Genomic DNA, 18,047 nt, shown 5'->3' on the forward strand with positions numbered 1-18,047 from the left:
GAAATAAATGAAAGCTTAGATACTAAAACAAAACAAAACTAGTAGTTTAGTACTAAACATGTCATTTCTCCTATCTAAAATGATAAATGAATTTTGATTATTTGGTATGGATCTTTGTTTGGGCTGATTTGTTAGCTCTTAGTTGTTGGGTTTGCTTTTGGATTATTCATCCACTTGCGTTTAACAATTATTCCGATTCATTTCTGAAGCTTGATGGAAACACTTGCATTTAACAAATAAGGATTATTCATCCACTTGCATTGAACACTTTCCTCCAGTGTTTGCCCCAACACTCCATCCTTATCCATATCTCTGTGTCACCGCCTTTGATCTCACCGGAGGTATTCTACTATAGAGAGACAGTCTTCATTTTTCTTCTTTTAATGGATCCCATCAAGTCTGAAAGCAGAAAAAATGAACGGAGGGGGCTTCAGCATATCGGCCATGACCATCCTTTGGTCTTATTCCAGCTTGTTGCAAGTGAAGAAGAAGACGAAGTATGCTATTGTCTTTTGTGTGGCAAACCTGTAAGGGGCTGGAGCTATAGCTGCAATGAATGTGATGTTTATATTCATAAGGTATGCGCCGAGTCAGAGTTACAACCCCAGCTTAACCATCCTTTCCACCCCCAACACCCTATCACTTTTTCCCCAAAATCACCTTATCAAGGGAGTCACGAGTGTACTTTGTGTGGTAGGAATTATCGGGGATTTGTTTATCATTGTGCTACTTGTCGATTCACTCTGCACTTCAACTGTGCTTTGCTTCAATCATCAATGTCTGCAAATTTTCCTGTTTCTTTGCACCCTCACCCATTGTTCTTCATTGAAAACCATAAGGACCAAGTGAAATATGATTGTTCCGGATGTAAGAAATCATTATCCGGTCCAATTTACCACTGCCCCCATTGTTCCTCTGAATCAAACTTTAACCTTCATAAGAAATGTGGCGAACTATCCCTTGAGATTGATCACTCATACGACCTTAACCATCCTCTTACTCTCTTGCCAAAACCACCTGCTCATCGTGAGAAATGTAGTTGCGATTTGTGCAAAATCAAATGGGACGGATTTGTTTATTCTTGCTCTCTTTGCAACATTGATCTTTCAATTAGTGATTTTGTTTCACCAACGATCACTGATGCGAGTCATGATCACCCATGGAGACTTATATTCAGAAAAATGTCATTTTTGTGTGACTTCTGTGGCACTGCCGGTGATGGCTCCCCCTATCTGTGTACCGAATGTAATCTTCTTGTCCACAAGAAGTGCATTTCATTGCCACGCGGCATCTTGATAACTCGACATCAGCATGGGATTTATCTTTCATATTCTCTTCGACGAAATCGAGTTGAAGACTGGACGTGCAGAATTTGTTACAATGAAGTTGATATGAGGTATGGCTGTTACTGTTGCTCTGTTTCTAATTGCCATTATATTGCTCATGTAAATTGTGCAACTCATCCTTCAATTTGGGATGGAACAGTCATCCCGGCTGACTATAACGAGAGCTCCTTGGAAGCACAGACAAACTTGATTACTTACGTTTTTAAACAAATAATGATTGGAGAGCAATTGGTAGCAAGTGTGATTAGACATGCTTACCACATTCACAATTTAACACTCGCTTTTAGCGGCGAGATCAACGATGACAGCCAATGTGATGGGTGCATGAGGCCTATCTCAACTCCTTATTACAGTTGTGATCAATGCAAGTTTTTTCTTCATAAAGATTGTGCTGAATTACCTAGAACAAAGCGACATCCATTCCACAAGCACTTGCTTACTCTTACGATCACAAATCGAATGACTGTTCATTCGTGTTCCGGTGCTTGTAAACGTGAATATCAAGGATTAAGCTACAGATGCAACCATCAAGATTGCATAGGCCGTGGAATCAAGTTTGACGTTCGATGCATGTTATTATCGGACACCTTGAAGCATCCAAGTCACGAGCATTTACTCTTTCTTGTCCACAACTTTTCAGGGAGTTGCAGCGGTTGTCTCACTCAATTAAACGGGGACAATATTGCATATAGATGTACGAACCATTGTGATTTCACTTTAGATATGGGTTGTGCAACACAACCACTCACTGCTTGGTACAAGTACGACAAACATGCTCTTACACTGACTTATTCTGATGATTCCGATCCTTCCAGACTTTACTGTGATCTCTGTGAGAATGAAAGAAGACCAAATGACTGGTTCTACTGCTGTGCTGATTGCGACAATTCTCTTCATTCCAATTGTGCTATTGGGGATCTCCCATACATAAAGGTTGGAAACAAAATCGGAATTCGTTGCAATCGACATGAACGTCGACCTCGATTCACTTTGGTGAAAAACATCTGGAATTGCCCTCCATGTAAGGTGTGTGGTGAGCTTTGCAATGGTCAGGCCCTCGAATGTAAAGAACCTCAGCGCAACTTTAACATCCACTGGGGATGCCGTAATTCCTCATATGTTTATGAAACAGAGAGGTGACAACTTCACAAGTCTGTATCAAATTTTGCAATAATGGCTTATGGCCTTTGTGTTTCATATTTGCTTTTTGATCATGTTTATTAATGTTTTAAGGACTTGTACTTTGTTTAGGTCCAACATGAATTGTAACAACACATGATTGTCATCTGCTTTTCTATTTTGTTGTTTTTGTTTCAACCGATGATTTGTTGCAACAATGAAATCGTTGCTTCAAAATTATGCTCTGTTTGTTTTCTATTTTAGGTAATTTGATATGGATCTTTTTGTTTGGGTTGATTTGTTAACTATTATCTATTATACGGTTGCTTTCATTCTGAATGGGCTTGTTTTAGATTCTTGACACCGTCGTTATGTTGTCAAAATAAATAGCCTTAATCCTAATAAGATAAATAATAATAAGTAGAATAGTAAGAGTAAGGGTCGATCCACATGGACTAGTAGTTTGATGATTTCCTTGTTTTGGATCTGGCTTCAGACCTGATTTGTAAAAGAAATTAGAGGGAGATTTTGGAGAATTGAAGCAAAGTAATAAAATTGATTGAAATAAAATAAAATGGTAAATTCAATTGGTAGAAATCAGTCTTGGGCTAAAGTTTTTATCTCGATTTAAATCGATCATCAAATAGGATTTTACCTTAAGGCTAACGTCGGTTACAGTCTATAGAGCCAACCCCTTTAACTTGTTTTTCTCTCAAATGAATCGAGAATCTAAAATCTATCTTTAGATCTTGATTTTTTATGAGTTAATAGAGTCAATCACTTATTAATTCAATGCTTTAAAAATCTGGAAAACCCGACTCGGATTTTATCATCTCAATTGAGAATATAACCTGGTTTCAGTTTCCCTTATCGGATCGCCGCTAAGTGTATTCATAGGAAGTCGAATGTGTCACAGACCGATCTTTCCTCCCAACTGTTAATCAAAACTGAAATTCAATTTCAACGTGCACTTTTGAAATGACATCGCCTTGATTAAAAAAGGATGGTCGATTTCGATCATTGATTTCCGAAAACTGAAAATGTAACATTTTAGGGTATGAAGCGCTTTTCGATTCTCACGACTTAAAATCGAGTCATTACTTTAGCCCTTGGCTATAGAAAACTTAGCTAAACATGGTAGAAACCATACTTAGCATTTTGAAAGAAAATTAAAGTAACTTGAAATTAAAATAAAAGGAAAAAACTTTTATAAATCTAAAATAAAAGAAACAAGAGAGTTCGAAAATGATTAAATGCTCAAGTGATGTGTCCTGAGGCTTACCCCAATGGGATATTTATAGTCTTCAAAAACCCTAGAAAATAATATTTAAAACAAAAAGATAATTCCTAAAAATAAAAAAAAGATAAATCCTAATTTAAAATAAAAAATTCGGCTAGGGCACCATGTCACCTGCCATGTCATCGCCATGCTAGCTACCACATTATCACCACGTCAGCTGCCATGTCATCACCACGTCAGCTGCCATATCAATCGTTGACTAGATGACATGTCGGTGTGTCATGTCCTAAGTTGTGTCAACTAATCCGGCCAAGAATTTAGAAAAATAAAAAATTGTACGATTTCGTTGTTCTTAGCATAATTTCTGAAATTCAATGTATGCATTGAAAATAAATAAAAAGGTCTAAGTTAGCAACTAAAATTATCTAATCAAGGAGTAATTAATCATAAAATAATGTATAATTTAAACACTAATCAATTCTTCATCCACTTGCATTTAACAAATATTTTCACAGGACAAGGATGATCAGATCGCTTCTTCTCTTGTTTTAACATCATCTAACAAAGTATCTGCTAATTAACAACCAAGCCTGAGAGTAAAGCTTAGTAAAGCAGCTTTCATTTTTCTTCTTCTAATGGATCCCATTGAGTTTGAAAGCAGGAAAGAGGGAGAGATGGAGCTTCAACATATCGGCCATGACTATCCTTTGCTCTTGCTCCAACACTAGATTGTTGACGTTAAAAAAGACTATTGCTTTCTGTGTGAGGAAGCTGTAGAGGGGTGGAGCTACGGCTCCAATGGATATAAGTTTTATCTTCATATGGTATGCGCCGAGTTGGACTTAGAACCCCAGCTTAACCATCCTTCCCACCTCCAACACCCTCTCACTTTTTTTTTCTTTCAAAATCACCTTATCTTGGTAGTTACGAGTGTAATTTATGTGGTGGGAATTCTCGGGGATTTGTTTATCATTGTGCTACTTGTCAATTCGATCTGCACATCAACTGTTCTTTGCTTCAATCATCCATGTCTGCAAATTTTCCTAATTCTTTGCACCCTCATCCATTGTTCTTCATTGAAAACCATAACGACCAAGTCAAATATGATTTTTTTCTGGATGTAAGAAATCGTTTTCTGGTCCGATTTACCACTGTTTCGATTGTTCGTTTCCGTCACGCTTTAACCTTCATAAGGAATGCAGTGAACTACACCTTGAGATGAATCACTCGTATGACCTTAAGCATCCTCTTATTCTCTTGCCAAAACCACCTACTCATCCTGATAACTGTAGTTGCAATTTGTGCAGAACTAAATGGAAAGGATTCGTTTATTCTTGCTCTCTTTGCAACTTTGATCTTTCAATTGAGCAATTTTTTTCACTGTCGACAATCACCCATCCTAGTCATGAACACCCGTGGATGCTTATGTTAAGAAAGATGTCATTTATGTGTGAGTTTTGTGGCACTGCCGGAGATCACTCCCCATATCTTTGTACCATATGTAATCTTCTCGTCCAAAAGAAGTGCATTTCATTGCCACGGAGGATCATGCTTACTCGACATCGTCGTGTGATTTCTCTTTCATATTCTGTCCGAAAAATCAATTTTCAGACTTGAGATGCAGAATTTGTTACAAGGACGTTGATATGAGGTATGGCAGTTACTGTTGTTTTTCTTCCAATTGCCATTAGGGATGGAACAATTATCCCCGAAGACTATGATGAGAGCACTCTGGATGAATCTTCTAACTTGATTACTGAAGTTGTTGAAAATATAAGTGTTGGAGAGGAAATGGTAGCAAGTGTGATTAAACATGCTTACCATGATCACAATTTAACACTCACTTTTAAAGTTGGCGAGATCAACGATGACATCCAATGTGATGGGTGCATGCGGACTATCTCAGTTCCTTTTTATGGTTGTGATCAATGTAAGTTTTTTCTCCATAAAGATTGTGCGGAATTGCTTAGAACAATGCCACATCCATTCCACAAGCACTTGCTTACCCTTACAAACTCACATGGAGATTTGCTTGATGAATTTTCGTATTGCCATGCTTGTTATCGTGAATACCATGGATTTAGCTACAACCGCTACCATGAAGATTGCTGAAATAGTAGAATAATGTTTGACATTCGATGTGCTATTGGGGTTCTCCCATATATGAAGCTCGGAAATAAACTTATTGAATTTAATCGTGATTATCGACGTCGAAATCGAGAACAATTTCCATATCGACATCGACATGCAGTCGTCCATGTACGTTGTGCCGTCGTCTTTGCAATGGACAGGCCCTCGAATGTAAAGAACCTGAATGCAACTTTATCGTTCATTGGAAATGCTTCTAAAGTTTATGAAACAGAGAGGCGACAACTTCACAAGTCTGTGTATCGGATTTTTGAACATTTTAATAAATTTATTTACTATCGATAATAGTAAATAAATTTATTAAAGAGACTCGAATCTTAATTTATAATTTGTTTTGAAATAGGTTAATTTATAGATATTTAAAAGTACACCCTATTATTAAAGTCAATAAGTTCAAATATATTTAATATTAACACTTAAATGTGAAAAAGAAACATTCCGTAATTTAATAGGGAACTATAATTAGTTATCTAACACTAATCAACTCTTAATAGACTACATTTCTATTTCTTTATTTGAAACTAAGTAATACTTGAGACTATCATTGAATTTGATGGTGAAGTTACTTGGGATTCACTCTATGATTGATGCCATCATGCCAATTAGGTCGGTCCAATTTTGAGGGTGAAACTGATTGCGTGAAAATGATCAATTAATAGTGGTTTTGAAATGAATGGAAGAAGCAAATTCACTGGCATAAGATGATATATTTTCTTTCAGTTTTTTGAATTCGAGTAATGTCGTTTATAAGATGTATATAAGTTTTATCTGATAGAAGAAAAATAACATATATTATAATAAAATTGTGATTCAGATTAAAAAATAAAGTCAGTAGCTTGGAATACAAGTGTACTGATCCCGCCATCACATTAAAACAATGATGAACAAGTGTTCTTAGTAGGCTTATATAAGCAACCATTAGGTTGAGTTGCACAGTTTAACACACTTTATAACAAACCCCAACCCTACCCATTCCCTCTCTCTCTTCATATACCCTCTCCATGTGATGACAAGTGTAGATTAACTTCCCAAGATTAAAACTATAATTCGTGTTTTCGATCGAGTTATAATATAATCAACCATATCTGATCGATTTCGATGAATATAACTAATTAAATCGACGTAAAATAATGTTTTCATTTGTCGTACCAAAATCATTCGAGCTTGTTGATAAAGCCAAAATCCAACCCTAACATATACTCATTCTTGTTGATGATAAAAGTAGATTGCTTTCCAAAATGAAAGAGATGAAAGAGAGAATGGAAAGGCTTGTTGTTCTTCCTTTCTCCACCGGTTGTTCTTCACAGGCAAGTGTTGCAGTTGGCAAAAGTCCCCCGAGGAAACCAGAACCAGAACCAAGTGATCAAGATCCAACAAGTATGATCATCTCTCTCAGTTTCTGTCTGCAAAAAAAAAAAAATCTTTATCGTTTTTTTATATATCTAATCTAGGGTTTTGTCTGATATAAACATGTAGTGGGAGAAGATTGTTCATCCAAGGGAAGAACAAAGAACTCTTTTGGTTGGTTCAGTCTTTCAAAACCCAACATTTCCAGTGGGATACACAGATTGGTCAGGATTACTGTAAAAAGTTTCTCTCAGTTGTTTGGTAAGTTTGATACAAAGATTATAATTCATGTCTCTATTCGAATATGTGTCGAACATAGATAACTGATACGATTATCAATAATTTTTTCGTCGAATTTCAGTTTACAAGGAGATAGAGGAAGTGACAGCGGAGATGAAAATCGGGTATCCTACAGATGTGAAACATGTTACACACATAGGATTGGATGGAACGACCACGACGACGACCAACGCAAGCAACAATCCGTTAAAGGGCTGGCAAGATTTCAGCCCCATGGACCGTAATTTTATTGCTTTCCCTTCTATTCCGTTGAGGCATTTCGAGCTGGCCATGGCTGCCCAGACTCACACCGGAGTACTCGTTTATTGAAGAATATGTTTGATCAGTTTTCTTTTTCTAATTTTTTTTGATGTGATGATAATTTAGATTTTAAATTTGAGCTGGAAAATATTTTTCTTTTATTTTTTCTATTAATCTGGGTAAGTACAATGCATTATATGTTCTAAGATAACTATCAACCCTTTAACATTGAAAGCTCAAACCCCTGATGTTTACGATGCTCAAACCCGAGTCTCAAGGAACGATAATCATTCCTTTACCATAGAGACCATTTGGTTCATGCAATATTTTCTTTTATATATATACGGAATGGAAACGAAAAAATATCTTGGAATTCATACTTAATTTATTTTTTGTTGAGATAGATGTTATCATTGTTACTGAAATAAATCTGTAATTAATTATAATCATTTGAATATTTAGGGCTAAAGTTCATTTGAATATATGATTATAAAAAATGTATAATATTATTGACCCTAATGGACTACTACCTTATTAGTTAGGGAAGGTAAAAGAAATATGTATTTGATGGATTTTAATTTATTTAGGTTTAATATGGATGCATGGACCAAACGATCTCGGTAGTAAAAGAATTGTTGTTATTCCTTGAGATCTTAGGTTTGAGCACCAGGAATGTCAATGTCAAGGAATATGAGCGTTCAATGTCAAATAGTTAAAAGTTATCTTTAAATGGATATTATCTTGTATTTACCACATATTAATTAATAGAAAAAAGGTTTGATATGGATAGATATTTTTTTGGGTAAACTGCATGGGTGACAACCGAACTATGGTCATAAACTATTTTGACCACCAACGTTTGAAAACGATCAATCATACCACCCAATTATTTAAATGGCTCAATAAAGTCTTTATGTCCGTTAATTTATAAAAAGTTGTGTGAAATAACCTCAAATACAATATATAAAAGTTTGTGCAAATTCAAACCAAATGAGTGGTTTGGCCTAGTGGTAGTGGTAAGGGCATGACCAGGGGCGAGCGACGTCCCTGGTTTAATTCCACGCGCAAGCTCTTTCTCATTTAATATAACAAGTGGTGACACGTGTATCCACTTGATTGGTGAGAAAATTATTTCATGAAAATATTAAAATTATTTCAATTCAATCTCTAATTATATAGTGACACATGACACCTCCGGATTGGAGGACTAAATTTATTTAATTGGATTAAAATAGTAACTAAATTGATAAGGACCAAATATATAATTATGTCAATTTTATTAACTGTCACGTCATCACCTATGTTAAAAATTAACAGACATTAGCTTGAACAATTTAAATAATTGGTGGCTTGATTGATCGTTTTCAAACATTTATGGTCAAAATAGTTTATGACCATAGTTCGGTGGTCACACGTATAGTTTACCCATATTTTTTTCACTATGTTTGTGTTTCGAGTAGTGTCAAATTGAGTCTTTTTATTAGGTCGGGTTGAAGTTGAAAAGGAATTTTCTAATAAAGAAGCCTGTCCAATACGAGGAAAAAGAAGAGATCAAAAGTCCAGCATTGGTCACGGGAGATAACGTATGTGCCAGGGGAAGAATTGCTTGGGGAAAGCTATTTTCAACTTCAACAAGCTACACATCGGTCTTTGGATACATGACCAATATAAATACATTTAATTGCAGGGTTATTTTCATATTCAAAACAGAAAAAATTTATTACCAGAAACAGAGGATTTACAGCTAGTTTCGACCTCACAAGATGATTAAATTAAAACCAACAAAAGAAAGAAAGAAAATACATAAAAAACAAAGAATAAAAACAACTTATTCGACCCCTAAGCATCAAGTTGAGTGCAACTCGAACACAGAGAAGAAAGCATAAAAGAATATGCAAACCATCAAACTATTTTACATCCCCAAACCCTCCGTTGATTCTTCTTCAGAACCTGTGGTGACACTCGGCCGGAGCACCTTGAGGGAAACGTTTCAAATCGGTGCAATAGTTGTAAATCATGAAGTACTTTTGAACCCATCTCAATCTCCGTCTTCCCGGTGCATCGAGCCCGTTGGTCTCCCATACACCGTCGGAAACCGACTTCGTCGTGGCACACGACGAACCCGTTCCCGACCACACACAAGCTTTGGCATTGAAGTTCCTATAGTATGCGGTAAAGGGTGCCTTTGTCCAATCGGTTTTCACCAATCCGCCCCTCGTGGCCCAATCGTCGGCGTTCCACAGGCTCGAGTATATCCTCATGGGTTGGCTCTTGGGGAACGGTACACCAATAGCTTCGGCGTTTTTGAATACTCTGATGGGAATGTTATCCACCAAGAAACTGACAAAACATAACAGCAACAACATTAACAACCGTGCTCTTTTTTTAGGTAAAAAGACATTATTGGTGGGTGTGGGGTGCTCTTACATTATGTGTTGGGGCTTCCAAATGATGGAATATGTGTGGAAGTTTCTTGTTGGGTCGAACCATAGATAGAATTGTTGTTCTCTGTTCCCTTTGCCTTGCGTGAAGACATTGGTGTGCAGGATGTAGGGGTCACCACTAAGATTCCCCAAGAATTCAAAGTCGATCTCATCATGCGTTGGCCCTTGAGAAGACAGCTGCAAACAAACAAAACAAGACAACAATATTTAAAAACACTTCCTTTTTCACATGCATGCATGCATACATACATATGTCAAGTTGTCAACATACATAATAAGCAGTAACCGTGCCAGCCGAGTTGCCAGCCACGAGCTTGAGCTGCATATCGATTCTCCCGAACAAGTAATCTTTCTTGGATTGAAAACCAGACCCTGAAACCCTGTCCAGCGACAAAGACAAGAGCTTCCCACCATTGAAAATCTTGCCCCTTTTGTCACCCCACGTTAGATCGAAATCCTGGTAAAAGTCAGCACCATGGGCAACGAATACCAAAGAGTTTATGACCAGACAGGCCATGAAAGCCATTGAAACAACACCAGAACAAGAACCCATATCTGGAAATTAGAGAATGAATGAGAGAAAAGCTGAAGAAGATAACTCGGAGAGGATGATTTATATAGGAGAGATTGGTGTGGAGGTGAGGCAATAATAACTAAAGCTGGTGACAGCTTAGCATAAAATAGGAATCAAAGCTGGAAGTTTGGGAGCTTTTGTTTTGAGCCTTTGGGGAAAGGGTGATTTTGAAAACTTTTTTCTTGGGTTTTAGCAAAAATGGAAATCAAAGTATATGAATAAAGAGAGAGAATTTAAAAAAAAGTGGTTTTGATTTGGAATTTTGTGAGAGAAACTACGTACGATGATGGTGTTTCTAGGGAAATAAGCTAAAGGGTAGGGGTCCCTTCACTATGATTTGTTTGCTTATTGGTGGTGGATGACAACTCGGTTATTGGGGAATCGGTGTTTTAGTTCCACGGTGGACCACTAATTATTTTGTAACGTTTACCCTTTCACCGTTTGCTATGTACCTAAATATTCTTTCTTACATCCCACAATTTGAAAAAATTATTATATGGACCAACATTTTTTTATTTCATTTTTTTAAGGTTAATCTTACTTTCTTTCCTACGTATAAATAAGGATTGAACAATTATTTAGAAATTATTTTAAAGACTTAATATAAAAATAAGTGTATAAATTTTACTCATAATTAATTTTTAATACCTAAAGAATTTTTCGTTAAAAATAAATGTTTAAAATTAATTATTATCCACAAGATTTAGCTTGACTTGGACATGCTTATTGGTTTCAACGGATATTTTCTTACCTTTCAAATTGGGAATAGCCTTTAAAATAATAATTAAGAGTGTCACGAGAACACTAGGTTTTGTTGTCAATATCTGATCTACCATTGGTTTTGACCTTTGTGCATGGTCTTTTTGTATCTATATGCGTCACATTCAGTGGCTGATCCACAACTTGCGTGTATACCTTAAAATTTGAATTTTATTCGATTAATTATTTATTTTATTGATAGTGTTTATCTTGAATTTTTTCGTGATCATTCTGAAATCTGAATTTTCTTTTCTTAGCTTCTTATTTTACTAATAGTACCCACCTTGAAATTTTATTTGTACTCATCTTATTTAAAAATGTTATGTTAACATGTATGTACTCACCCTAAAAAATATTTTTGAATATACCACTCGTCACGTTTCAAATTCTTGGATAAGTTTTGTCATTATTTTAAACCCTCGAACCATTGAACATACCAATAAAAACAAGTTGAGAGGTTGAAGGAAAATCTTCACTCAAGATTATAATGTCCATCATTGAAGACAATTTGTTGACTTTAGCATGAAGAAAATTGTCAAGTGTTGTAAATTATATAGCCAATGTTGGAACATTTAATCTGTGATTTTATTTTTTAATGTTGATGATTAGGGCAGTATAGAGTTTAGGGTTTCGACATTGGTAAAATTACATGTAGTTATCGATAATTTTGTTATATTTTTTTATTTTATTTTATTTTTTTATAATATAAATTCATTATTTATAAGAATTTGATAAGTATAATTTCACAACAAAGTTTCTAAATTTTTAATTTTGTCCATGTAATTTTAATTTCCTTTCCATTTCACTATAGTTCAAACAAAATTGTAATCAAATTAAAATGGTCAACAACAATCACAGATTTTCAGTAGCAAAATTAAGAAAAATTGTTACTATTATTAGAAAAAGATGTGTTAAACTCGTCACGTTGCTTTCATGGCATAACACTGCAGCTTTAATTGCTATCAGCGGCTCCAATATTTGATAAAAGAAAAAAAGAAAAGTTAATTTTTTTTAAATAATCCTTGTACTAACCATAAATTGTGGGTTTACGTTTTGGGTAAAGTGCACAAATGGTCCCCCGGTTATAGAGCATTGTTTTTTAAGTCATTCAACTACTAAAAATTATTAAGTGATCACCGGACTATTGGATGTTACTTTGTAGACTCCTCCGACTATTAAAAGTTATAAAATGGTCATCCGACTATTCATATATTCCAAAATCATCCTTTGTTGTTAAAATATTGATGGTTGTCTAAGTTGGACGTTAACTTACTGATTGTGATATGATAATTCATATTTTAATGATGTATACTGGCACCGTTGATGCTTTTAAGCACTAACTCAAAGACATATTGTAAACGGACACTTGATTTATAAAATAAATCTCAAACGATTTTAGAATCAGATTTTATCATATCCTAGTTAGCAGGTTGACGTCCCGCTCAGAAGGCCGCCATTTTTTAATAAAAAATGACGAGTTTGAAACTTATAAATAGTCAAGTGATCATTTTTTAACTTCTAATAACGAGAGACTCACAAAGCATCGTCCTATAGTCGAAGAACTATTTATAAGTTTTATTAGTCAAAGGACTCAACAATGTAGTGCACTATAGTCGAGGGACCATTTGTGTAATTTACCCTTAATTTTTATACTTTAATTTTTTTTAATTTTTATCATAGTGCAAACTGGACAAGGACAATATGGATTAATTATCTTTTATAGAAACAATATAGATTAATTATAAAGATAAAAACGATTAAATTAGACCATAATTGATGAGACCTAAAACAATATGGATTAATTATTAAATCGCATTATATAATTTAACACATGTAAAAAGAAAATGATTAAAATAATAACGTATCATTATATAGCAATGATGGACCATAATTGATGAGAGCTAATATTATATAAATCCATCATCTAGCATATGCTGTCTTGCTGGATTGCAATTAGGGTTCCATAATTACACTCACATTAGCCCTAAAACATGTATTATTATATCATTCAGATTATTCTTGTTAAAAAATAATGACCAATTAAAGCAAATCGGCTCCGACATGAATAAAAAAAGGTTACATATTTATTCCAAACTCCATGATTGCTCCCTTTATTCCTCACTTTGTTTTGTTACCCTAGATGCCTCGTGCACTATATAAAAAAAACGACTACAAACCCATCAAACGGTTTTAGTGATATTTGGTCAAATAGAATATTATTCTTTCTAGAGTCGAGTAGTTATATTTACATAGTGTGTTTATGTTATCAATTGGTTAATAAAATTTTGAACAAATAGTACCTTACATAGTACTAAATTACGGTTGCAACTTTCGTCGCGGTTGCAGATGTTGCGGACTTTACGACGTGATTTCCCTCCTAAAAATAACTACGTTTTATGTTACGGTTGCAATTTGAAGTGTCATGATGACCTTAAAAAAATTACGATACGATTGTTACATTGCATTGCAACTACAATTTAATAATATGGTACCTTATAATCACCCACTAATAAAAAAAATACTAGATGATTAGCATAAGAGTAAAATTAAGGGTAAAGTACATTAGGGGGTCATTAAACTATACTCAAATGATTGTTTTGATCACTAAACTTTCAAAACATATAAAATGGGTCATTAATTTTATTGAATTACTACAAAATAGTAATTAAATTTAGGGTAAACTGCATTCCAAGTCAATCAATTAGGAGTTCATTTACAAATATGCCATCTTTTTTTTTCTTTCTAAAAATTATAATTTAGTCAGTCAATTAAATTATTGTTACAAACATGTCATTTTTGTCATTAAAATTGAAAAAGAAGTTTAATTTTACCTGAGATAATAATTATTTCTCACTAGATGGTGATTTTTTTAAATTATTAGGTTATAAAGTAATACAATACTTTTTAAAATAAAAATCCAACAGCATTAGAATTCCCAACTGAGTAGGCAAAGCTTGCAAGCATGAATGGTATTGATTGGAGGTTAGTATTCAATTTAAATCAAAGCAAAAGCCTTGAACAGCTCATAGTTTGGCTCCTATTGTCTCATTATTTACAGCTCTTTCAAATGTGCTTGCGATAGCCTTTATCCGTTTTGGGACCATCCCTTTTTCAAATGTTTAAATTTAAGGACCTCAACATTATTTTTTATTCAAAAAAGGTACGTGCATTGTACCAATGTTTGATGTATTAGAATATTTGCGAAAAATCACAGGTAATGATTACATTGAAAATAATTGGTAGACTTGATTTAGGTCACTCGAGTTTGAGATTTATGATTATCTCTCTTAACAATATTATCTTAAAAAAAATTAAATTTACGATAATTCCTTATGAGTGCATTTAATCAATGATTAATCATAAAATTGACATGCTAAAAAAATAATGAGAATTTAGTTTAGAAGTTAGAGGTGGCAAAAATGTCATTCAAATCGTGTTCGGTTTAGGTCATTTTAGTTCGGATTATTTCGGTTTAGACTTAACTCGGGTCAGGTTGGATCATTTCAGGTTTCGGTTTTATTCTGGTCTATAGTAAGTCGGGTCAGGTACCAGTTAGATCGGGTCATTTCAGGTTTCAGTTTTATTTGGGTCTATAGTAAGTCAGGTCGGTTCGAGTATCAAGTCGGGTCAATATAGGATCGATTAATTTCGGGTCGGATCAAATTGGATCAGTTGATATTCATGTCATATTAATATCCGATCAATTATTTTCTGTTTGGTCAACTTTGGATCTTTAGGTCAATTCAAGTTGAATCAGGTATAAGTTAAATCAAGTATATATAAAATTATTGATATATATATATATATATATATATATATATATATATATATATATATATATTTTATAGAAAATTGGTTTTTTTTTAAATCTTATCATTTGTGTTCAATTTCATTCAAATTCAATTATCATTTACAGATTATAATTTAATTCAAATTCCACCTATAAGATACGTTAGAGTTTGTGATATTTTTGTATTGATCCGGACTGAAAAGTTTATGATACGGTATATTTTATTAAAAAATAAAAAATTTAATTATAAATTTAATTATCTATTAAAATTTTAAATTAGATACTTAACATTTAATTATAAATATAATATTTTTATTAAACTTAAAAGTAATAATAATATACTATTTATGTTTGAATAAATATTATTCTAAACATATTTATAAATGATATCATATTATTATATCATCGATAATATTTTAATTTTAAATTATAAATAAAATAGATATCTTTATATTTAAACTAAGTTATTTGTGTAGTATAAAAATAAGATATTTTTATATTAAATTTTTTTAAATAACTATATTTTTTTCATATACAAAAGAATTAAAATAATTTTTAAATTAATTTAATAATTTTGGAAAGTTATTTTAGTAGTTCCAAAGTAAAATATTAAATTAATAATGAATTGCATCATATGTCTCTAAACTATGATTCTCTTTTCAAATCAGTCATTAAACTTTTAAATATTCTAATTTCATCCTTAAACTATGAATCTCATTCTAAATTGGTCCATAAACTTTTAGATATTTCAATTGCATTCCCAAATCCATCCAAATATGTAATCCATTTCAACTATAGTTTAACCTAAATTTTATTTTTTTTCAAACATATAATAATATAACTTGCCTAACGATTTTATTAGCAAGAGATGTGATTAGTATATACGAATAATTTAGGATAAAATCGAAATATTTAAAAAGTTTGGGGACCAATTTAAGATGAAGATCATAACTTGGGGATGAAAATGAAATGTTCAAAAGTTTGAGGACTGATCTAGAATAATAGTTATAGTTTAAGGATGAAATCAAAATGTTTAAAAGTTTAGGGACTAATTTGAAATAAGGATCATAGATTGGGGATTTGTGATGCAATTAATTCATTAATATTTCATAATTTGATTTAAATAAATTGAAAACCAATTTAATAAACTGCTACAAAACGAGGCATTAGCATTGACAGGAAAATATTAAATAAAATAATCAATCAGAATGATAATCGTGTTGTGGTAATTCATTGCCTTAAAAGCAAATTAGCTCCAATGTTTGTATCGCTACAATGGACGAATGGCCCCTTGAGGTTAACACGGCTCTCCAAATTCCTTACACCCGAAAGATGGAGCGAACTTGGTGGTACTACTCTTCTCTCAACTCAAGGCAACACTCTATTAGAGTGTTTCTAAAGCAAACAATTGATTTTTGGATATATCAAAAGAGAAAAATTGCCCACTATTTATAGGCTAAATAGTGAAGGTAAAAACATCATTTATTTAATTATATTAAAAATATAATTAAATATTATTATAAAATGATTATATTTTGAGCATTAACCAACAATCCCCCGCTAATTTGAAATAATTCTTTCATAAAAATGAGAGCATTGAAGTTAAAACACGAGAAGAACAATATCGAGATTTATTGCTTAAGTATTAGTGAACGTATCTTGAACTCGTACATAGGGATGATGAACAATTCTTCTCTTAGATAAGTGAAACTAGTCTTGAACTTACTAAAATAAGGGTAAACTCATAACACACAAGTAACCCCTTCATCCACCAAAGTCCTCGATGTGTCTACAAATAGTATATACAAGAGGTAATTTCACTTACGTAGAAGGTGGCTAATCCTTCTCATTTACGTAGGTTATTTCATCGGGTCTATCTCAACATAAACCACTCAAACTGAGCTATGAAATAATTAAGAGCTTTTACAACAACTCAAACTCACAATAGGTAAGGTGAATTTCTTCAAGTTCATTTTAAATGAACCACCCAAATTCTGGGATAAGAAATCATTAAGAATAAATATTCAACATCATTATTCGGTGAATTCAATACGTCTTTCTCACTAGGAACTCCAATTCAATATGTCCTTTTCACTAGGAACTCCCAAACTCTTGGGTTTGAATTCATTAAGAGTTTAATAAAACTCATCATCTCAAGAGGTAATTTCACCTAGTCCCTCACGATTAGGAGTACTCACTCAACACTGGTTATGAACTTATTAAGAATATATATTCAACCAAAATCGATAAATTCAACAAGTCTTTCTCACTAAGACCATCCAAAGCCTGAGCTATAAATTTATTAAGAACAATTAAGCTCATCCTGTGCATGTACATTATTTGTCATAGGGATAGGTGGGTAGAAATGTATACTATGAGTCTTTTCATGGCTTCGTTGGACCACATTGAACTTAGATAACTAAGTTGGGTATCCACCATGAATTCCTCAACCAATGGGCTTTAAACCCATCCCCTTGACGAATCAAGAACCAATTTTTGACTTTAACCTTTAGTAAGTGGATCAATTAGTTTCTTCTCTCACTTTGATCATCATTTAAGACACTTGCACATTTCTAACATTTTTAGGATGAAAAAAAATCCATAAGTGTCTTGAACAACTTGTAAACAAATTCTCTTGCACATTTACTCATTAATACTTGAGTAAAGTTTGTTATTAGTTTTCACAATAAAAATATGTTTTAACCAACTCAAATCTTGTTTATACATTATTTTATTCTCA

General features: G+C 33.3%; 2 protein-coding genes across 3 annotated transcripts; one reads left to right on the forward strand and one right to left on the reverse strand.

Moving 5' to 3' along the window:
* Positions 1–228: 228 nt before the first annotated feature.
* On the forward strand, positions 229–2,705 carry LOC120115118. 2 transcript variants are annotated; one of them, XM_039135878.1, is made up of 2 exons: positions 229–1,395; positions 2,098–2,705. In XM_039135878.1, exons 1-2 carry the CDS (start codon positions 384–386, stop codon positions 2,484–2,486), a joined length of 1,401 nt encoding a protein of 466 aa, XP_038991809.1. In that variant the 5' UTR covers positions 229–383; the 3' UTR covers positions 2,487–2,705. The 2 variants fall into 2 exon arrangements, with proteins under 2 accessions (XP_038991809.1, XP_038991808.1); XM_039135877.1 differs by having other exon boundaries at positions 229–2,705.
* A 6,732-nt stretch (positions 2,706–9,437) lies between these two features.
* LOC120115119 (xyloglucan endotransglucosylase/hydrolase 2-like) lies at positions 9,438–10,871 on the reverse strand. Its single transcript, XM_039135879.1, has 3 exons — positions 10,456–10,871; positions 10,168–10,361; positions 9,438–10,080 (listed from the first exon to the last, which is right to left on the reverse strand). The coding sequence occupies exons 1-3, from the start codon at positions 10,735–10,737 to the stop codon at positions 9,684–9,686; spliced, it is 873 nt and encodes a 290-aa protein (XP_038991810.1). The 5' UTR covers positions 10,738–10,871; the 3' UTR covers positions 9,438–9,683.
* Positions 10,872–18,047: the final 7,176 nt, after the last annotated feature.

The sequence above is a fragment of the Hibiscus syriacus genome, unplaced genomic scaffold (genome assembly GCF_006381635.1).
Source record: "Hibiscus syriacus cultivar Baekdansim isolate YM2019G1 unplaced genomic scaffold, ASM638163v2 tig00110258_pilon, whole genome shotgun sequence".
Classification (NCBI taxonomy): Eukaryota; Viridiplantae; Streptophyta; class Magnoliopsida; order Malvales; family Malvaceae; genus Hibiscus; species Hibiscus syriacus.